At 37.2% G+C, this 23,550-nt stretch overlaps 1 protein-coding gene across 1 annotated transcript in view; it reads left to right on the top strand.

The window, feature by feature from the left end:
- The first annotated feature begins 6,409 nt into the window (after positions 1-6,409).
- pcxb (pyruvate carboxylase b) overlaps positions 6,410-23,550 on the top strand; it is a 248,629-nt gene continuing 231,488 nt past the window's right edge. The window contains exons 1-6 of the mRNA XM_017471914.3: positions 6,410-6,546; positions 6,670-6,755; positions 15,752-15,891; positions 16,049-16,233; positions 19,862-20,027; positions 20,115-20,260. Coding sequence (XP_017327403.1) covers positions 15,753-15,891; positions 16,049-16,233; positions 19,862-20,027; positions 20,115-20,260 — 636 coding nt within the window. The 5' untranslated portion in view covers positions 6,410-6,546; positions 6,670-6,755; position 15,752. The remainder of the gene's footprint in view (positions 6,547-6,669; positions 6,756-15,751; positions 15,892-16,048; positions 16,234-19,861; positions 20,028-20,114; positions 20,261-23,550) is intronic.

Consider the following 23,550-nt stretch of genomic DNA (forward strand, 5'->3'; position numbering starts at 1 on the left):
TCTTATCAGTCTGATAAATTCATTTGTTCTTTTGATTAAATCAGGGTTTTACAATGCTGGTGTGGGGTAAATAATTACAATTCTGTTACAGTGGTAGGGGTGAATAATCACAATGAAGTTATACTGGTGGGGGTAAATCTAGGGGCAAAAGTAGTTAGAGAATATACCTAAACATAATGAAGGTTCAAACATAATGAAGGTTATAAACATATATATCCCAAAAGAATGTTGATGCAGCAGAGAACCATTAAATCCATTATTTAAAAATGGACCAAATAGGTCACAACAGTGCCTAGAGGAGGCTGTCCAACAAGTGTCAATAACCAGGTAAAGAGGACATCAGTCAGAGAAGTAGGCAAGAAATGAATGGTAACTGCATATCAAAAAAGCACTTCAGAATTTGTAACATTTATTCTAAAGTGTTTGTGTGTGTGTGTGTGTGTGTGTGTGTGTGTTTGTGTGTGTTTGTGTGTGTGTGTGTGTGTGTAAATAAAAATATTTAAAAAAAAATATTTTAAATAGTTTTTCATGGCCTTTTAACATATTACACTTAACACAGATTACATAGTATGTAGACTATTTGTTAAATAATGTTTTGCATTTTTATGCATTTTGTACACATTACGTTGGAAAACACAAGGAATACCTGTTACTGTTTAAGGAACACTATTACGTGTTATTACAGTGTTATGCTATTTGAATCATTCTCAGGAATGGTCACAAACGTATTTATATTATACGTAGTAACATTTTATATTTTTATATGGCTGACAAGAGGTCTTAAATAAATGTAGCAAACTCTAAAACAATTCCAGCAACTTTACAAGCATACTTTAACATACAAGCAGTGATATAGTGGAACATAAAACCACGGTAACTCATATATTGATCAGATCTTATCTTTGCTTTTCGTTGTTTTGTTTCATCATGTAGATACTTTACATTACATTACATTACATTTATTCACTTAGCATACGCTTTTATCCAAGCGACTTACAAATGAGAAAGATACAGGCAAAGATACTTAAAGGAATGTGTTTTGAAGTGCTCTATTCAACACCATATCTACATGTTTAGGACATTGACATTTTGTCATCTGTTATATGATCTATTTAACTTTTGCGCATAATGTCCATTACTAAAACAAAGTACTAAATGCTTATACACTACTATACAATACTAGAACTTTATTTTGCGCTGTCCACAACCTGTCCATAGACAGTTGTGTCTCCAAATCTGATTCACTGTTACTTCTGTTTTTACCAGGTTTCAGGATTTCACATGTATTTCAAATGTACAAGCATCTATGCGTGCAGTGCATGTCAGGATGTAAAATGATCTGGTGAAAGCATTAACACTTCTACTGCTAATTAATCCATTATTGCACTTACCTGAATAGTGAAAAGACAGTAAATTAGACCAAACTAATCAACATCACAAAATTGTATTTATTTGTAATTTCAAAGTAAAAATACAATCTGGCTTATTCTGTAATATTCATTCAGTCATTCATTCATTCATTCATTCATTCATAGCATGTACTTCATCATCATGTACACACAGGTTCACACATGACTCGTTCATCATTCACTGTTTGTGCTGAGTAAGTATTACTGGATTTGTTAAATGAAAGATTTATCCTGTATTTGGGTAATGGAATATATTGAATTTCAGAAATGACTTTTATTTTGATGGGAAGGCAATGTTTTGAAAAAGAGAGAGAGAGAGAGAGAGAGAGAGAGAGAGAGAGAGAGAGAGAGAGAGAGAGATATCAGTGTGATGAGGGCAGTGGGGAAGAAATTGAAAAAAAAGAAATAAAAAATGTATGAAAGTATTAAAGAAGAGTGTCTTTCAATTTTATATGGAAATTTACCCTATAACTCCCACACATGACTATTACATTAGCATAGCCAATTTTTTGGATAGTTGGAGGAAACTGGAGAACCCAGAGAAAACCCAAACAAACAAGGAGAACATGCAAAACTCCACACAGACAGTAAGCCGAATTCGGGATTAAACCCAGGACCCTAGAGGCAGAAACATTACTCACTGCACCATTGTGCTGCCAACATTCAGAGAAACATATTTTCTATACTTTATCTACTAAGGATAAAACCGTTTTAAAAAAGGATAAAACAGATAAGACAGTTGATCAGATCTGTTGAGAAAACATTGCGAGACAGACGCCCTGTTGAAAGGCATCTCATTTTCATTCATCATGCAGGCTGCAATATTTCTATCAGGTAAACTGAATCAAGGCCCCAGGCAGAGAGACATGGGGATTTTATCAGGCAAATTAAGCAATGCTGTGCTGAACTGAAGTCAAAGGGAAGTCTATAGATGGAGGCGGCTCTTATCTACTCTATTGTGGAACTCTGTGTAATCATAGCACTCATAAAGGCTTGAGATTATAAGTTTACATTTAAAGCTCCAATAAAAGATTTATTAAGACATTTTTGTTTATATATATATATATTAAATTCATGAGGCATGCTCATTGATCATTCACCGTAATGTGTGTTAGTTATCTTAACTTCTAAGTACAAATTCCAAGGTGTACTATACATATGGGGGAAAAAAAACAGTTCAAAATAAACATTAAGGTAAAATAACACAACTGTGGAATTTGTTAATAAGATAATTGTGAATAAAAAGCCTTTAAATGGTCTATTTATGTGTTGTTGGCTTGGCATATAAACAGGTAAATATTTAATATAAAACCCACATGCCTCTAGTAATGATAGGGAATTTATTCACGCCACTCCCAAAGTGACTTTCAGACTTAGTATATCATGTTCTAGGTACAAAAATAATCTTACTGACGCTATATTACATTGTGTACCTTTTGCTACTCATCTCCAGACTGAATATTTATTTAAGCATATGGACACAATGGGCATCGCATGCTATTCGGCTCATCTAAAAGAGAGCTTTGACATTCAAGCTTTTCAGTTTTGGACTATTCTACTTCCTTCTGTTCTGGACAACCCGGGTTGTTTTCATTAAAAACTAGAGTACTTGTTTCCTTGCCATGTAGTAATATCAGCTTCATCAGCTTGTGACAGACAATACGTTTACATGGACAAGAATAATCCGATATTAACCTGATTAAGACAATACTCTGATTAAGAAATTACCATGTAAACAGCAAGTATTGATCACCTTAATCTGACTAAAATCATACTCGAAGTAAACACAAATGGAATTAAGACATGTGGAGTATTCCTGTTTTAGTCGCATTATCGTTATTATCGCATTATCGCATTATTTGTGAACGTTGCATGCTTGTGTATGTCAGGCCAGGATGGTGCGTTGTTTGCTCCGCCAAGCCTCGAAGGAGTTCACTGATGAACATAATGAATGCCCAAAGTGTTTGGCCTGGACATTTGAAGCAGACACTGTACTGTACTGTACAGAGTCTTTTCATTAACTGCAGCATAATGCTTTTAGCAATGTTTGAAGCGTGCATTGCAGGCTATGGTAATATTATTGTCTATTATTGTAATATTGTAATATTGTAATATTATAGTGCTGTACAGCCAGATATGGTTTAAGAGCTGGCTTGGAATAAAAAAGGAAAGTATCTTTGCCTTGTTGCAGTGGCAGGAACAGAATATTCCATTATGCAGTCCCATGTATGAGGAGCGAGTGCCTTTACTGTTTTGGAGCTGGCAGCAGCTATAGGCCAAATGTAAGCGCTGATAACATGACAAGTGTCTAACCCGTTTTATATTCCACAATGTACCGATTTCATTGATGAGACCTCATGTGAGGTTAGGAGTGCATTGAACCTGCAACTTGATAAAAGGGTACACATACTGGCTGCAGTGACAGATGTAGAAACCCTGGGCAGCTATCGGATATATTAGTTGCGTGTTGGAGTACAGTACTCTGTACTCACATTTGCAGTAATAAATTAGAGTACAGTAGAATACTGTACAGCTCTCACATTTTGGTCATAAATACTGTTCATTTTTGAACCTTCTCTATGACCTAAGGCCTAGATATGCCACCATAACAAACTGTTGTGTAGACTGCAGGGAACAAATGTGATTCTAGACCTTTGGACGGTTACACATATTAACTTTGAAGACACTGCGTACCTGGTTGTAAACCACACACACACACACAGATCTGAATGGTAACTGTTTGCTTACCGGATAAAACTATAAAATTGTTAATCACAGGCAATATACCTCAGAGTTTATTGTATTATAATCTATAGCTAGTAGGTATGTGTACTGATAGAATATAAATAAGTGAAATATAACTGGAATGGAAGTAAAAAAAACAAAGAACTGTTTCACTGCTACTGAGCAGTGTATTAGCGGTTACTACAGCTGACTACTGCTATCAATTAAAACAATAATAGTAGTAGTAGGTGGAATGTTGGGTCAATGGGTAGTGTTGCTGCCCCACAGCTCCTGTGTCTGGTTCGATCATGAGCTCGGAGTAGAATTGCAAATTTGTCCCGTTTCTGCATGGGTTTCTCCAGTTTCCTGCCCCTTCCAAAACATGTCAATAGCTGGTTACATTAAATGTAAGTGATAAAGTGTGTGTATATGGTGTCCTGTGACCTGTATGGTGTATTTACACCCAGTGTTCCCAGGATAGGCTAAGGATGCACAGTGACCCAAGAAGTTAATGACGAAAGGATGAATGAATGGATTCCTTATGAGATTGGGTTAAACCTAAAGTCTCCCTTGGGCCCATATGGAACGTTTTGTACCCAAAGCAAAAAAAGCAATATAGTAGCAATAAATTATAATACTGTCTTACGATCAAGCCTAAAGTACTAGAGGAGAACTTACAGCACACTACACACAACACCAATAGCAACTAAGCTAAACCACGAGCACTTGTACTCAGTAGCACTGGTACTGCCACATGCAAACTTCATCAGTGTTCAGCTGGCAAATAGGGTAATTTCCTTGTTTATTTTTTATTTTTATTAATTAAAATGAAGTATCACTGTCCCAAAATTTATGCGCTGCACACCAGTGACTACTCATGAATGATAATGAAAGGATAGACATTTACCAAAATAGATCATGATTTTAAAATGTTTCATTTTAATACATAAACTAAATAAACTATGATATAACTGTTGTTTCTACCCATAAGCTGTATTTTATTATTGCTTTGTTGGAACATTAGTATTTTTTTATGGCAGAAATATTTTGTTTGTGATTTCCAAAATACTTAACCACATTACATCTGGAATTCCAGCAGGCTGTAAACAACTCCCAAGGCAACACGTCTGTTCAGTTATTGAGTGCTCCACAGCAATCAGACTACGAGACAATAGATCAAATATTACTTTAGAAAGATGACATGCAGCTTTTGTTGATATTGTCACTATTTTCTTTAGATTTTGGCACAACCATCGGACTGTGGACATTAACAACTGGCCTTGTGGCCCATACTATGACCAATAAAAAAAATTTAAATAACAACACAAAATACAAAATTTTATTAATTAGGTGAAAAGTTATTAATATGCTGTGCTTAACTTTTTTCTCCATGTAACTATTGCTACAAAAACAGTTGTATAGGCTTTGCAGCTAGGCTCTAGAAGATACCAGGCTCATATATGCATGTTTACACCATGCATACATACTCCTCACTGAAGTACCTGTTCTAATAGGCCATAGGTGTTAAAGGAACATAATCAGATAAACATGTCCTGGAATTGTTTTTATAGCTCTTTTTGATCTTCATGGTGATGTTTGTTTAGGTAAGTTCTCTAGCAAACTCTGGGGCTTTCTAGCAACTGATGTATTTATATTGAGAACATGTGACACTTTTTTTGCACACAGTTTGACTTGGTTTAATTACTTATGACTTCTGTTGTCAACTGGTTGCACCAGAACAAATTTAGGGGTTTCATAGCATCAGCAGTGAAAACTTATGCAATCACAACATTCATATATTTTTTTATTTGTAAATAATTTTGGCAACTGTTTGAAAAACCATTTGAAATATTATGGACTAATTGCATAAAATGTGTGTGTGTGTGTGTGTGTGTGTGTGTGTGTGTGTGTGTGTCGGGGGGTGGGGGGGTGGGGGAAACAATGTTGGGGTGAATACTTGTGCAAGGAACTGTATCTGCTGCCTTCATTGAATATTTTACAAGCTGATCTTCACTTTTGTTAAAGGTTAATATTATATTTGTTTTTATTGTCTTTTGAAAATGTTATTTCATTGTGTTTTTAAAGTTTTCCACCTCGGCTTATAGCATGCAACTGTTTCATGCTTTTCTTCTCACTCTTTTATTCATCTCTTACTCAATCTGTCTTTAAATCCTGCCGCTCTGTGCTCTTTGAGTCAGGCTTTCTGTGATTGGCTGATATGAATGGGGGCGTGCCTGTGTTGCACAATAAGCAGGCTCAGGATGAAAGGAGTGTGTGTGTGTGTGTGTGTGTGTGTGTGTGTGTGTGTGTGTGAGTGAGTGAGAGAAAGAGAGAGAGACAGACAGAGAGAGAGAGAGAGACAGAGAGAGAGAGAGAGACAGAGAGCTGGATCTCATCTTCCAAACAGGAGAAGGTCTGACGTTCTCGTTCACTGTCTGCTGGAACAACAACTCTTCCTCTAACAGTGTGTGTATGAGTGTATATGTGTGTTCTGTGCAAATAGACGCTTCAACAGTATATTCTGCTCCTCCTTCAGAATCAGACGATATCAAGACCAAAGTGTTACTTTCTGCTTAAACATCTGTTTGTGACCTGAAAACTGCTCGCTGCAGGTGAATTCAGGTGAGTGTTTGCCTCTGGATCTCTTCAAACTGGTAAGGTATTACATTTAGGTGATAGTGTGTTACACGCGAATGTTTATGGCTTACATGATACATGGAATCAGGTTTTGTTAAGGTTGTTTTGATGTGTGAGCATGTTTGCACTGGACATGCAGCTGTGGATCAGCAGGACTGCATATTTTCTGTGCACATAGTCTGTTATTCATTTACAGTTACATTTATTCATTTAGCAGATGCTTTTATCTAAAGTGACTTAGAAATGAGGAAATACAAGCAAAGTGATATATGAGGTGGAGAGTAATACAAGATTTTTAACAGAGTTCTAGAGAAGCAAAGTGCACAAAGTAGAGGTGTAGCCAGAGTAAGTGTTTTTCTTTAAAATAAATATATAAAGGGGGGTCAAGTTAAGTGTTCAAGGAAGAGGTGGGTCATTTTTAGCCATTTTTTGAAGCTAGTGACAGATTCTGCGGTCTGGATTGAGGTTGGAAGTTTATTCCACCACTGAGGGACAGATAGTGTGAAGGTTCTGAAAAGGGACCGTGAGCCACACTGAGTAGGCACTACCGTTCTGAATCATCTGAAGGGGTTTGGAGCTGGCTGGGAGTCCCGAGAGTAGTGCATTGCAATAGTCCAGTTTTGAGATAATAAGGGACCGGACTATTAGCTCTGTAGCCTGTTCAGTGTAAATTTGCATGTGAACTTCTTAACTGTTTGCTTGGGAATTAATTTGTTCACATGACATACCATGCCTGTGTGTGTGTGTGAGTGTGTGTGTGTGTGTGTGTGTGTGTGTGTGTGTGCATGTTAATTTCTATTTTTGTGTACATGCGTGTGCATACCCCAATGTCCATGTATATGTGACAGCTAAAGACACACATACTGCTCCTGCTTTAGTCACTGAAAAATGTGTGTGTGTGTGTGTGTGTGTGTGTGTGTGTGTGTGTGTGTGTGTGTGTGTGTGTGTGTGTTCGTGTGTGTTCGCTACAGGACCTTTGATTGCTGCATTTGTTTGGCATACAGGCTTAAGGTTTAAGAAATGTGAGTGCAACAGTTAGGTTTTGTCACTCTGATCGCTCCAGTACACATTTCAGTTAGTAGTAAGTATAATGTACTGATAGGGTGTTTAATATACTTACACTGCATATATTATTTTAAATGGGAATCTTTGTGAATGTGCCATAGCTGTTATAGCATGGTTAAGTCATATTGGAGTGATTCTAGAGTGTTGTATGATTGGGTCTTGTACCTCCAATACTTTACAATAGCTTTACGACAGTTTATAAGTAGCATTCTCAGAGAAAACAGACCTACATAAATAAATGTGCAGTTTATCAGTTACATCATTAGTGCATCCAGGGGTTGATAAAACAAAACAAAAACAAACAAAAAACACCTGTGTACAGAGTTCATGTTGGTTTTGATTAATATTTAAATGAGACACAAGTCTCAAAACACACAAATCAGCCATGAGTTCTAAAAACTTTATAACCCTCAGATGAAGTAAGATTGATCAGCTTGTATAAATCAGATAACCACAAAGAAATCATTGCACCTTTTGATTCATAAAAATTTACATAAAAAGTTTATGGCTCATAAAAAGACATGGCTCAATTTTTGACATAATCTACAATCCATTTATTAAATTAGATTATTATTATTATTATTATTATTATTATTATTATTATTATTAATAATAATAATAAACTTTTTTTTAAAACTGACTATGTAAAAATATACAGAATGGTATTTCTGTAATAGAGGCTGAGGTTGAATCCCTCTAGCCCAGGCTGTACGTTTGTGTAGTTCTATAAGTTGAGTTAAGTGTTGGTGTAATAAATAAATAATTTAAGCCTGCATGATGGCTGACACATCCATAACATGACAGCAGCAGTGATTGCGAAGGGTTGTCCAATAATCGTAGGTTGGGGGTTCGATTTTTGGCCCACATGCCTCCGCATGTCGAAGTGTCCTTGGACAAGAGACTGAACTGCGAATTGCTCCCTTGCATGGTAGCTCTGCTGCTATTGGTGTATGTGTGTGTGTGTGTGTGTGTGTGGGGGGGGGGTGTTAAAGCTAAGGTTAAAAAGTACTATATAAGTACAGACCATATACATACACTAGACTTAGACTAAGCAACATTGCGCAAAGTACAATTGCCATGATTGGATGTCAGAACCATAAGGTCTGTGTGGTTTGAATGAAAGAGCTGGCTAATGCATGACTGTGTTCCTATGTGTATACGTTTTGTGCCATATTTGTTCGTGATAGGTAAGAGTTTTCCTGATAAGTATCATGACCAGCCATCACTTATGATTAAAAAAAAAAAAATGTTCAAAATATGATTTTTACTGTAGAAATACAAAACTCAAATGAATCCATTATTAGAGTCAATCACAGCACTTTTGGGGCTATGATACAGTTATATATATATGTGTGACAGTCATATATAGGCATGATGCTAACATAATATGCTGTTTCTAATATTAGCACTAACAATTGCATTTACAATAACATTAAAGAATTGTAAAATCATTGCCCATACTTGTTATCTTAAAGAAAACATGGAGTCTGGGATGTTTTTTTGTCAGACCATAACTCATACAGCAAAAGTTTGCCATGAATAATGTTTCAGCATTGCTAGAAAAGTTAGTAGTTATTTTGACCTGACAAACAACAATGCTTAGTATGTACAAAGTTGCTGATCCAGTTTTTGCTTCACTCCTTACAGCAAACCCCAGAACTGTTTGCCCATGTTCAAACATGGAAAACTTCTAACTGAAAAAAAAAATGACATAGACAAAGACACAAACACATCAAAGTGTACACCATTAATTTGAAGCCTATCCATTATTTGGTATGGGTGATTTTGTCAGGCACGTCAAGAAAGTAACCATCACTTCAAAATGCATGTTTGGCTTATTAGCTGTGTTCCCATAGTTGACGTTCTTACTTAAAAGCTATGCATAGCCGGTGGAAAAAAAACAAACCAAAACAAACAAACAAACAACAAAAAAACAAACAAACACAGTTTGCCAGCTGTTCCAGCTGTCCATGTTGACTTACAAATCTAATGCTAAAATCTTAGCACTCTATGTTAGCTCACACAAACTGCTTGGGTGACTTCCTATGTGCTCTAATGGAGCTGTGTTTGCCCCACTGATGACACAGAGCAAGAGTGTGCAGTTAAAAAGACAAACAAACAGGGAAGCAATAGCAAGTCAGATGGAAAGAGGGTAGCAGCAGGATAAGAGAAACCATCTGTGAAATGACATGACTGTGAAAATAAGGCTTGTGTTTAAAAGCTGTGATTGAATTTGAGCTCAGGTGACGAGACTGGTGCAAATGATGCTGATAATCAGAATGATTTCAGAACTCATTTCCCATTGTACACATCTTTTGAGTAAAATATGGCGGCAATGTTTTTCCATAAGTTGATTAGGTTATAAATATAGAGGTAGACCAAGCATCTTGAAATATTTCTCCTGATTTCATTTTGGCGGTGGACGGACTTTAAAATGCTAGAACTTTACTATATGTCCAAATAAGACACCAATTTTAGTGAAGGAAAACTTCTCATTTTCAGAATTATACTGCATTGGATGTGATGGAAAATGTCAAACTGTTACCATCTCAATGTGTTTTCTCAGACTTCCACATATATGTGAAAAGAAAGACTTCCAGTACTTGTGTCACTGAAAATTGTATTCTGTCCAGGACTGTATTCAGAATTGTTTTAGTCCAGGACTGAACTTAATTCCCATCTGAAAGACCAGTCCTCTGATTAGTCAGTACGTTTACATGGACCACAATAATCCGATATTAACCCGATTAAGACAATACTCTGATTAAGAACCTACCATGTAAACAGCGAGTATTGATGACCTTAATCCGACTAAAATCATACTCGAAGTAAACACAAATGGAATTAAGACATGTGGACTATTCCTGTTTAAGTCGCATTTTCGACGCGTATTACATACATGTACACACCTTAATCACACTATTAATGTCGTGTGGGAGTTTTCACTGCATTTTGCGACAGGACACGTACACACACATCAGTGCTCAAGTGTTTGACGGCAAACAAGAGAGCACGGCTGCGTCCGAAAATGCATACTTACCTGCTATATAGTAGGAGAAATACATGTATACATGGAAATATGTGGTTTGGGACGCAGCCCATGGCTTCGTGCAGTACGTGCAGTCGTATATTTGCACATACAGCCTGACAAACAATTAACTGCACTTGAAGCTTTCGTAAAATAAAAAATGAAACACACAAAACTGTATACGGTTCCATAACGAAGATGAAGTGTATGTTGATACGTGAAATTCTGAGGGATCGTCGGACGGCGCGGCACGGGGACGTAATGACGTGTGCCATTAATCGATCTATGCTCTATAACACATAAAACAGGAACGTGAAATGAATATTCTAAAAGCGACTCATGTAAACACCTTAATCACAATATTGTCTTATTCAGAATAAGATCAGTAATTATATTATTGCTGTCCATGTAAACATAGTCATTGTAAATTAACATCACATATTGGGTTTCATTAATAAGAAGAATCACCCTGTAATCAAGATATTAAAGGTTCTGTTTGAAGAATCTTGAAAAATCACTAACCGTGTTCTGCTCTTATGTATTTACGACCTTTTACTCTGAAGAGGAATGCGGGATGGTAACTGGCTTTAATTTACCCACTAGAATGCAGGGATGAGTGCTGACTTGCAAAATGTCTCAATGACTACCCAAAGAAAGCAAAGAATTGTAAAGTCTATGTTTGAAGAGGTGATGTCCTTGGGTGTTTGATCTGAGGACAAGGTGCAAGGTTTTTGGGCTAATATGTCTCTTCTTTTTCCTGGGAAAGTGTGTAGGTGAGAAAGGGCCAGAATTAGACAAGTAAAGAGGAATAGCACTTGGTATTTTTGGGAGATAATGAGATAGTAGATTTCAACTGCTCACATTTTATAAGCCCACAAGACAAAAACAATTTAGGTGCACTTTAGAGCTCAGAATATCCTCACTCTCCCACATAATAATCTGACTAAACTTCATTCTGCTGTATCACATTCTTTAAAGCCATAGACTCGATTACTTCAAAGAATTAGCCTAGATTACACCTCATATCTATTAGCTAATTCTTTAGTGTTAGAGATTATCCAGGAATTCATGTGTTAAACAGGTTACGAGTGATTGCCAGTGTATTCTTCTGTACTAATCAGATATGGTAGTTTTGTTTGCTGACCTCTCATTGATCACTACACTCAGACTGCCTGAGATACGCCAGTCTGATTAAATATACCTCATAGCCGTCGTTTTAAAATGCATGCACACACATATCGTACGTCATTCTCAGAGTTAAGTATACAGACAGTGATGTAAACTGTGTGTGAGACAGATCAGTCATGTTTGTGTTAACATTTGCTAGTATCTAACCTGCACGTAATGTAATTAATTTTATATTTTTGCAGTAGAACTGCTTACAATTCAGGTGGTGAACTCAAAGCCATTCTGACAATGAGTTACAAGGTCATACAGTGCAACATCAAAGACAGGCACAACTAAGTAAAACCTATTTTTAAAACTGAACATGAAACTGGCTGGGCTTTTCAATTATATACAATTTTCTGGATTGTCTAGGCAGAGATGGAAATATTTAAATGTTTAAATGTAAACTATTTTACTGTCCAATATTCTTAAAGTAGTATAAGAGTTCAGATCTAGTCTGTATCAGTCGGGTTCCTGGTCCTAACAACTGGAATGAAAACACAGTAAGATTTCATAACATTTCATACCATACCACAAATACATAGTGTGAACTGAATGCAATTAGGAATATAGTTACATTGTAATTATACTATAGGAATACCTGATAAAACTCAGAATGAGTGAGAAATGCTAATCGACGTGTCCCAAGCCATGCTTATCACTGTTACTGTCTGGCCTAAGCCTTGGTCATTTTTTGAGCCATTGACATGGATATTCCCACCGACCACTTTAATAGGAACACTTGTACTCCTGCCCATTCATGCTATTATCTAATCAACTAATCCTGTAGCAGTAGTGCAATGCATAAAATCACACAGTTATGCATTTTTTAAAATGCTTTTCTGTTCACCATGGTTGTAAAGAGTGCTTACTTTTCACTTACTACGCTTTCCTGTCAGTTGAACCAGTCTGGCCATTCTTCCCTGATCTCTCTCATCAACGAGGTGTTTCTGCCCACAAAGCTGTTGCTCACTGGGTGTATTTTGTTTTTCGCACCATTCTGTTTAAACTCTAGAGAGTGTTGTGTGTGACAATCCCAGGAAATCAGCAGTTTCTGAAATATACCACGCCATGATGAAAGTCCCTGATATATTTTTGCCAGCTGTAATGTTTGATGTGAACTTTAACAGAAGCTTTTGACTTGCATTGCATTGCAGCCACATGATTGGGGAAAGGTTACAGGTGTTCCTAAGAAAATGTCTTCCTGATGCTGGATAGATGTGTGCACTGTATGGGATGTATAGATTTTTATGCGGTTTAGTTGGTGATATGAGAAAAAAAAAATATTATGAAATGTGTATGAAAATGATCCTGAATATTGCAGCGTTAACAGTCCAAATGTAACTAAAGTTATCTAATATGCTAAATAACTACCCTCATTTGAAGGCTAAAATTGAAACTTGGTCTAACCAGAGGGCCTCTTTATAGCTGCTACACCTTTTGATTCCCAAAACTGATCTATTAAATACTGTATGACTTGTGGTGCATCGGCAGGGCTTTGGGTTGGTTAGTAGGTCCATACATTCTCCTTGATTGCATTATGCAATACCACATTAATAATACATATTAAATTACCACATTATACTATAATGTAACAATATTTTATACATTAATGCAGTTTCTGGGGGAAAAAAAACAACAACAACAACAATAAAAAACATATATGTGAAGAATAATAATATTGGAAAATTGTTCTGTGAACCCTGGCTTACTTTGACCAGATTTTAGATCACTACATAAAGGTTAATAGACAGGAAAAAGAGACACATTGAAGTAGCTTGCCCTTTCTTATCTTTAAGCACAGCAATTATAGCTGCACTGAAGACAGGAACAGGGCTTGGACTTCTCTGTTGAAAATCTAATGAGGTATTCTCTGTGGCCATGTTGAGACCTGGCTTTAGCTTCATTAGCCACATTATGTGTGAAGTGTTGAGGAAGCGAAGCATGATCGGGCAGGTCTTAAGGTTTTTGCTTGTGCATGTATATGCATGTCTGACCTTGTGAATGTTGCACTAAAGTTCAATGTATCTCTTCACTGTCATACAGCACACTGTCAAAAACACGACATAGGCACATTATCAGAAAATAAATGAACCTAGTGACCCTCTCCCAATGAAAGTACAAAGGAAGGGAGTGTGTATAGTATGTGTGTGTAAGAGGGTTTCGTTAGTAATACTTTTAATACATTGACACGTGTAATGATTTCTTTTCATGAAGGTATAGATCATTTTTAGGTGATTCATGCAAAATGTACAATATTCAATATGACAACAGGATTAAATTATATATACTGTGAATCATATTGAGACTGTCATTTTTCTAACTTCATTTAAAACTGTTATTTTTAATTGCATAAATATTTTATTATTCTGAATCATTTGAATAATAACAAGCCTTTAAATACTGGAACAGACTGAGAAAAAAAAAAAAAAGACAGTACTGCTACACTATGCATTTATTTTACATAAAACATTAAAGATGAGACTAGTATGTTGCTTTTGGAAGGAAAAAAATGCAAGTTTTCTTGTGATTTTATATTTCTGGAATCCAAGGAAAAATCTGCTCTTAATTCCCTGATTTTTTTTAAATTTAATTATTATTTTAAAAATCATTTAAATTGTATTAAGTTTTATTTGTACAGTATAACACAACACTTCCGACAACAGACATGATCACAGAACAGCTTTACGGAAATCCAGAAGTAGATTTAAATCCCTAATGAGCAAGCCAGTGATAACAGTGTCAAGGAAAACTCGAAAAAGAAACCATTAGATAACCCAAGACACAAAATAAAACCAATCTTTGTCTGTGCAACACTGGATGGTGTTTTAATTTAAATACACTCCCATGTACTATATATGAATTGTACAAGATGACACACTGGCCTGAAGTGTTTGTGTGTTGCGTAAGATTGATCAACTCTTATAGATATTCTTCATATGAAGCACCTTTATACAAGCATACAGTGCTTTTCATGGATGCTCCTTGGCTTCCAAAGTTGTTCAGCTGGTTGTGGTGTATTAGTGTTTAATGGGCAAAGGTGGAATGCTTGTGCATACAAACCACACAGATTTGCCGCTGTTTATACACAGAGTTTGTTACCTGAATATAAGACTCACTAATGCTGTATTATAATGTATGCCTTAAACTAAACGCTATTAGTGAGATTCATCATTCAGTGTGATGCATGATGCTTTATTACCAATATGCATATTTAAAGCTATATGTGTGGACAACTTGCATAACATTTTTTTTTTTTCTGGACAGAAAAAGGCAGTAACTTTAATAATTTTGTATGGCATTACTGCTTAGAACCATAAGATGGCGGCAACCCCACACCAACTGAAACAAAAGTCTGCTTTCTGGGGCAATAAGGATCATAATGGTGGATAGCCATAACAATGTTGGAGGAAATGGCATCAATTAACTGTTGTCATAAAACTTTGTGGATCATTAGTTCCGTTTTGAGCATTTATGTTAAGTAATATTGTACAGTAATTTTGTTCAATGTTGTCCTTGTCCCATGTACCTCTATGGACCGTGACCTATCTCTCACATCATTTAGTTTTATATTTCATTCTGTCTTATTGAAGGATGCTTTTGAAATGGACATCTGCTATTATCTCTCCCCTTCCCCTTCCCCTCTCTCTCTCTCTCTCTCTCTCTCTCTCTCTCTCTCTCTCTCTCTCTCTCTCTCTCTCTCTCTCTCTCTCCCCCTCAGGATGGTGTATTTGGGAGTGGTGAAGCATGGCTTGGGTATGCTCTCTATCCGGAGGGCATACCTGCTATCACGCTCGGCCCACACATCACCTCAGAGCCTTGAGTACCGGCCAATCAAAAAGGTCATGGTAGCCAACAGAGGTGAGGCCATTGGTCACATCCTTCAGAGAGTGCTAGACTAGTATTGTGTTTTATTCCCATTTAAGATCTATTCTCATGTAACCGTAGGTGAGACAGTCTTAAGTCCTGTTTTTTTGTTTTTTCTTCATAATGTCTGGGTGTTCCCTCTTGTGCACAGGTGAGATAGCAATCCGTGTATTCCGGGCATGTACGGAGTTGGGGATCCGGACAGTGGCTGTGTACTCCGAGCAGGATACAGGCCAAATGCACAGACAGAAAGCAGATGAAGCCTACCTGATTGGCAAAGGGCTGCCCCCTGTCGCTGCTTACCTCCACATCCATGACATCATCAAAGTGGCCAAGGTCAGACAGCTCTTTCTGGCTGCAGTCCATTTTGAAGTGATCGTGACTGTATGCTTCCCACTATGAAGGTTATGGGAACTCTGAAGGGTCTCCCACTGTAAACGTCAAAATGAATAGCCCTTTAAAATGCAGCTAAATGTCTTTTTTTTTCTTTGAAGACAAACCGGTGTTCTTTCATCCTTATGTAAATTTCACATATTTTCATTATTATCTAGTTATTTAGGCATTTCTCCTAACATATTCTAGAATTATTCAATGGCTACAGTGAAAATATTAAAAAAGGGATGTAGTTACTGTACAAGAGTCAGGAATGCAATTGTGCCCCCAGCCTGGACATTTAAAGGGCAAATATTAAGTGATATAAACACTTTCTCACACTTCTACCATTTTATTTCACCAATCACAATTCACTTGGCTTTCTTTTTCAAATAAAAAGTAGGCTTATTTATAATTGCAGACAAAGCAAATGAACAAACTACCAGTTATCACATACCTACCTCCGGTAGGGTTTAAAAAAAAATGGAACCACTATATTGCTAATTTGCCAAAACACAGCTTATGGCAATTTCTTTTAAGTAAGGCCAATGTTTTGTTATTCAACTTGATGTACTTGAGATAAAAACATTTGGTTGCTGCTGCTGAATCTTGGGATCGAAGTGCCCATCAGTCGGACCTTTCAGCAATGACCTTTAAAAAGGGCTATTTGAAGTAAAGGCTTTTTATCCCTCCTATTTGGTAAGACCGTACAAACAGCAGCCTAGGGCGTTCCTTTTCGAAAAAAAACGCTGTATACGCTGCATCACTTCAGAATGGACCACAACGTTTCTCTGTTGCTGCTAATCTAGTGTATGAGAATGCCTCAGGACGATTCTCTGTCTGTATGTATTTCGGACTTGCCATGACAGTCTATTTTATTGCTTGTCTATCACTGTGTTTATGTTTCCTATAACTAACATTTTCTCTGTCACAAAGGCAGAACAAATTGGAAATCTACAGCACATTTTCTGAACATGCTCCAATTTTCCAAAACTATAATTAGGAAACTAAAAATGCTCTGAACTATAAAAACAGAAGGCGATGTGGGAAGCACCTCATGCTATGCTTTCTTTGCTCTGGCAGGACCCTAATGTAATGTCCCCACATGTGTTCTCCGAACACGGTGTTACTGCTCATATGTATTTCTGTCATATACTTACTTTCCACTTCCTTACAGAAAAATGCTTCTCTGTGGTGTTAAAAAAGCATAATAGGAAAGAAGAAACATTTTTTTCAGGGAACAGGGTGTCCACCACCACAGCAGTGTGGTTGAAACTGATATTATCTGAAATAACAATATAGCTTTTCTCTGCTCTTGATGAAATATATATAATTGATTAGAGCAAGCTGTGAGATATGGACCAATATTGGCTGATGGCAGCACACAGAGCAATTCCTCCAGTGCACATTGTACCACAGTTTCCTGGTGGTCAATAATATTCTCCATTATTAGTTCAAGTTTATTCCTGGACCAATAGTGAAGATGCAATCTTGTGGGTAGTCCCTGAAATCAAGCTCAGATTTTGTACACAAAAGCACAGATGTGAATATCTTAACTAGAGATGCAGTAAATGTCAGTCTAAAGTCACGCATTAGAGTTTTTTTTAATTGGAATGTTCAATTCCATGTTCACTTTTTCAAAACTCTTCACAGAGCACTCCATATGGACCAAACTGGGAATGAGTTTTTCTTATACAGAATACAATTACTGAACATTCACATTTTTTTTTCTCATTTAATCCCCAATACTGGCAAAACTATGAATTTTGACAGCTCAATTTGCAAATGTTGGCTTACACTATGCTAAACAGATGATTTCCAAACCAAATGACCACCAATTACATATCATATGATCCCTAAATAGCTAAGCAATAAATACTCTTGCATATTGAACTACAATCAAAGCTCAAAAAATGTTTACAATGCCTATGAGAAAAACTATAATAGATTACTGAAAAAACAAAAGGTTAAACAATAAAGACAATTTTTCACAGCCTTCTTTGCTCATATTTACCAGGGGTGCCAATATTAGTGGAGGGCACTGCGTATCTGTACTGTATATTGTGTAAACAAAGTATATATATATATATATATATATATATATATATATATATATATATATATATATATATATATATATATATATAATGATTTTCATCCCCACAGTACAGTTCCAGAGAATATCTGCCAATGTGTACTGAAGCTGTTCTGGCAGCTTATGGTGACCCAAAACCTTACTGTACTAACACACTTTATGTTGGTAGCTGAAATCTGACTACTATATTGAGTAAACCAGTATGCAAGGTCACTGGCATGAGGCTATTATACTTTGTAAACCAGAAGCCAAGTTCACTATCAGGTTTTAGCCTTGCTACTATGTGATCGAGGGAGACCAAACTACAGAGAAAGAACTGTTAACTAAATTGTTTACAAATAGTATGTATTTTTTATGTTCAGTCAGTTGAAAACACATCATTGCTGTAGGTAAGACAGCAGTGTACCACATTCCAGTGTCACAATAGATAAATTGCCTGGGTTGGAGTTTTTAGATATATACAGTTATAAATGCTAACTTAAAGTGGCTCAAACATGGCTGTACCTTTGCCCAGTGTCGCTCTCTCTACTACCATATGCAATATTTATTTTTCTATTAATAGGTGAGTGCCTTTCATGCCTCTTTTTCTTCCTCTTCTGCCGCCTTCCTCTTATTTCAGCTCTTTCTGAAAAGTTTCAATGCACTCTTTCATAGCAATCATATGAACTGTTTAACCAATCCTCCATTCTGACTGATGTGAAAAGTTTTGCTTCGTAATATTTGCACCTTGAGCATTGTGTGTTAATTGAGTTCAGGATGTGATAACTCAAGTCGATTATATTGAATGCTGGTGCTCTCTAAATGAACACAAGGTTCAGGCTATGTTTTATTAAGAGACAAAGAGACTTTTGTGCTTCAGGTGAAATATACTTCTAGCTTTGGATGATTTTTTTATTTATTTGTTTTGCTGTAGTTTTAGTATGGAGATATTATGGATAAATGGCAATCATTCAAAGCTGAGGTTAATGAAAACAGGGGCGTGGCCAGACCTTCAGACTCCATTTGCCTTTAAACATGGTATACAGATTGGGCCTTGAGTGGTTTATGTATAATTTTCACAGTAGACTCATTTTACACCAGGAGCTTATCTATGCCTCTAACAATAAAGTGCCACGCACACACACACACACACACACACACACACACACACACACACACACACACACACACACACAGACCTACACTCATGCAGATTTTTCCAAACATAATCTATCCTGCCTTATTCTGTGAGAGTGATTTAGTGGGGTTCTTCGTCCTAATCCATTATCATGGAGAGCACACATTCAGCCAACAGAGGGAGGCCGGCTTCCAATTACCCCCTGATTGAGATTTTAATAAATTTAGTATTTGCTTTGCATACTTTCAGGCTAATTAGCACTGACGCACATCTTCTATCTTTCATGCAATTTCTTTTTTCATTCTTCTTATTTCCATTTTTTAAAACCTTTTTTATATTCTCATCGGTCTCCTACTTTACATTTGCCCTCTCTTTTGCAGGAGAATAATGTGGATGCCATCCATCCAGGATATGGGTTTTTGTCAGAGCGTTCAGATTTTGCTCAGGCCTGTGAGGACTCAGGGGTTAGATTCATTGGCCCAAGCCCAGAAGTGGTGCGCAAGATGGGGGATAAAGTAGAGGCTCGTGCTCTAGCCATCCAAGCTGGTATGGGGTTTTCCCTTAACAAATAAAAAATTTCTTCGTGCTATATGTCGTGGATACAATAATAAGCTATTGTTTATATATGTTTAGGTGTCCCAGTGGTCCCAGGGACAAACGCGCCAATATCCTCTCTACAGGACGCTCAGGAGTTTGCTAAGACCTATGGCTTTCCCATCATTTTCAAAGCAGCCTATGGGGGAGGTGGTCGTGGCATGCGGGTAGTCAGGGAGTATGAGGTATGTCATACTCCTCTGTATGTATACATACATAGTATGAGGTATATCCACCAGAATATAACAATTTTTATCGTCATGTACAGTAATTATATTGTTTTTTCTAACGTAAGTTTTCGCTGCACACTAATTCCCCTTACATTCTCATTGCCGAATAATTTATTCATAATGTATAACAAGCATATGGGCAAATTCTAACAAATCTAACACCATTATTTGAATAATTTATACAATATTAATATCATAGATCCACCTGCAAGAGAATGAAATACTTTACCCTTGACTCAGCAAGAGAGAAAGAGAGAGAAAGCCTTTTTATTGTTTGTTTTATTCTTGATGATTTCGGCTTACAGCTCATGGAAATCAAAAATCCAGTATCTCAAAATATTCGACTAAAGAACTTAAGAATAAGAACTTCTATTTTTGTTTATGTCTCACACTCAATTGTTTAAAAAATTAAAACTAATCTAAGATAAAACAACCTGAGTAAACATAAAATACAGTTTTTAAATGAAAATATTATTTATTGAAGCATAAATATGTATTTGCCCCCATAGTTACTAATTCTCCAAATCTATGAAACTGCATTCATAATGGGGTTCAGCTGGACTAGACACAACCATGCCTGATTACTGCAAACCCTGTTCAATCAAATCAACACTTAAATAGAACGTTATCAACAGCATGAAGCTGGTTAAAAGGTTTTACAGAATAACACACTATGCCAAAATGGAAAGAAATTCCAGAAATGATGAAGAAGAAGGTGATTGAAATACATCAGTCTCGGAAGTGTTACAAAGTTATTTCAAAGGCTCTGGGACTCCAAAGAACCACATTGAAAGCCATTATCTCAAAATGGAAAAACTCAGCACAATAGTGAACCTTCCCAGAAGTGGCCGGCCTTCCAAAATTCCTCCAAGAGCACAGCAACGACTCATCCAGAAAGTCACAAAACTTGCCTCTCTTGCATCAATAAAGTTCATGACTCCACTATCAGAAAGACACTGGGCAAAAATGGCATCCATGGAAGAGTGGCGAGGTGAAAACCACTGCTTAATCCAGAAGAACATTAATGCTCATCCCTAATTTTGCCAAAACACACCTTGATGATCCTCAAACCTTTTGGAGAATGTTCTGTGGACTGACAGGGGTCCCATTACATCTGGCATAAACCAAACACAGAATTCCACAAAAAGAACATCATACGGTCAAGCATGGTGGTGGAAGTGTGATGGTGTGGGGATGCTTTGCTGCTTCAGGGTCTGGGCAACTTGCAGTAATTGAGGGAAACATGAATTTCTCTACCAGAAAATCCTAAAGGAGAATGTCCAGTCTTCAGTCCATAAGTTGAAACTCATCACAATTGGAAAAGAAGTGATCCAAAGCATAGGAGTAAGTCCATCTCTGAGTGGCTCAAAAAAAAAAAGCTAAATTAAAGTTTTAGAGTTGCCAAGTCAAAGTCTTGGCTTTAACCAGTTTAGATGCTGTGGCAGGAACTTTTTTTCTGCTTCAGTAAAAATAAAGAAATAAATAAAACTGTATTGTGTGTTTACTCAGGTTGCCTTTGTTTTACCTTGTATTTTGTTTGGAGTTCTAAAACTATTTAGTGTGACATATACACAAAAACAGAAGAAATACTTTTTCACAGCTGTGTCTGTGTGTGTGTGTGTGTATACAGTATCTCACAAAAGTGAGTACACCCCTCACATTTTTGTAAATATTTGATTGTCTTTTCATGTGACAACACTGAAGAAATGACACTTTGCTACAATGTAAAGTAGTGAGTGTACAGCTTGTGTAACAGTGCAAATTTGCTGTCCACTCAAAATAACTCAACACACATCTATTAATGTCTAAACCGCTGGCAACAAAAGTGAGTACACCCCTAAGTTAAAATGTCCAAATTGGGCCCAAAGTGTCAATATTTTGTGTAGCCACCATTATTTTCCAGCACTGCCTTAACCCACTCGGGCATGGAGTTCACCAGAGCTTCACAGGTTGCCACTTCCACTCCTCCATGACGACATCACGGAGCTGGTGGATGTTAGAGACCTTGTGCTCCTCCACCTTCCGTTTGAGGATGCCCCACAGATGCTCAATAGGGTTTAGGTCTGGAGACATGCTTGGCCATTCCATCACCTTCACCCTCAGCTTCTTTAGCAAGGCAGTGGTTGTCTTGCAGGTGTGTTTGGGGTCATTATCATGCTGGAATACATGCTGAGATCATGCTCTGCTTCAGTATGTCACAGTACATGTTGGCATTTCATGGTTCCCTCAATGAACTGTAGCTCGCCAGTGCCGGCAGCACTCATGCAGCCCCAGATCATGACACTCCCACCACCATGCTTGACTGTAGGCAAGACAGACTTTTCTTTGTACTCCTCACCTGATCACCACCACACACGCCTGACACCATCTGAACCAAATAAGTATATCTTGGTCTCATCAGACCACAGGACATGTTCCAGTAATACATGTCCTTAGTCTGCTTGTCTTCAGCAAACTGTTTGTAGGCTTTCTTGTGCATCATCTTTAGAAGAGGCTTCCTTCTGGGATGACTGCCATGCAGATCAATTTGATGCAGTGTGCGGCGTATGGTCTGAGCACTGACAGGCTGACCCCCCACCCCTTCAACCTCTGCAGCAATGCTGGTAGCACTCATATGTCTATTTCCCAAAGACAACCTCTGGATATGACACTGAGCAAGTGCACTCAACTTCTTTGGTCAACCATGGCGAGGCCTGTTCTGAGTGGAGCCTGTCCTGTTAAACCGCTGTATGGTCTTGGCCACCATGCTGCAGCTCAGTGTCAGTGTCTTGGCAATCTTCTTATAGCCTAGGCCATCTTTATGTAGAGCAACAATTCTTTTGTTCAGATCCTCAGAGAGTTCTTTGCCATGAGGTGCCATGTTGAACTTCCAGTGACCAGTATGAGGGAGTGTGAGAGCGATTACACCAATTTTAACACACCTGCTCCCCATTCACACCTGAGACCTTGTAACACTAACAAGTCACATGACGCCGGGGAGGGAAAATGGTTAATTGGGCCCAATTTGGACATTTTCACTTAGGGGTGTACTCACTTTTGTTGCAAGTGGTTTATACATCAATGGCTGTGTGTTGAGTTATTTTGAGGGTACAGCAAATTTACACTGTTATACAAGCTGTACACTCACTACTTTACATTGTAGCAAAGTGTCATTTCTTTAGTTTTGTCACATGAAAAGATATAATCAAATATTTACAAAAATATGAGTACACTTTTGTGAGATACTATATATATATATATATATA

This window comes from Ictalurus punctatus, chromosome 7 (genome assembly GCF_001660625.3).
Source record: "Ictalurus punctatus breed USDA103 chromosome 7, Coco_2.0, whole genome shotgun sequence".
NCBI classification, from domain to species: Eukaryota; Metazoa; Chordata; class Actinopteri; order Siluriformes; family Ictaluridae; genus Ictalurus; species Ictalurus punctatus.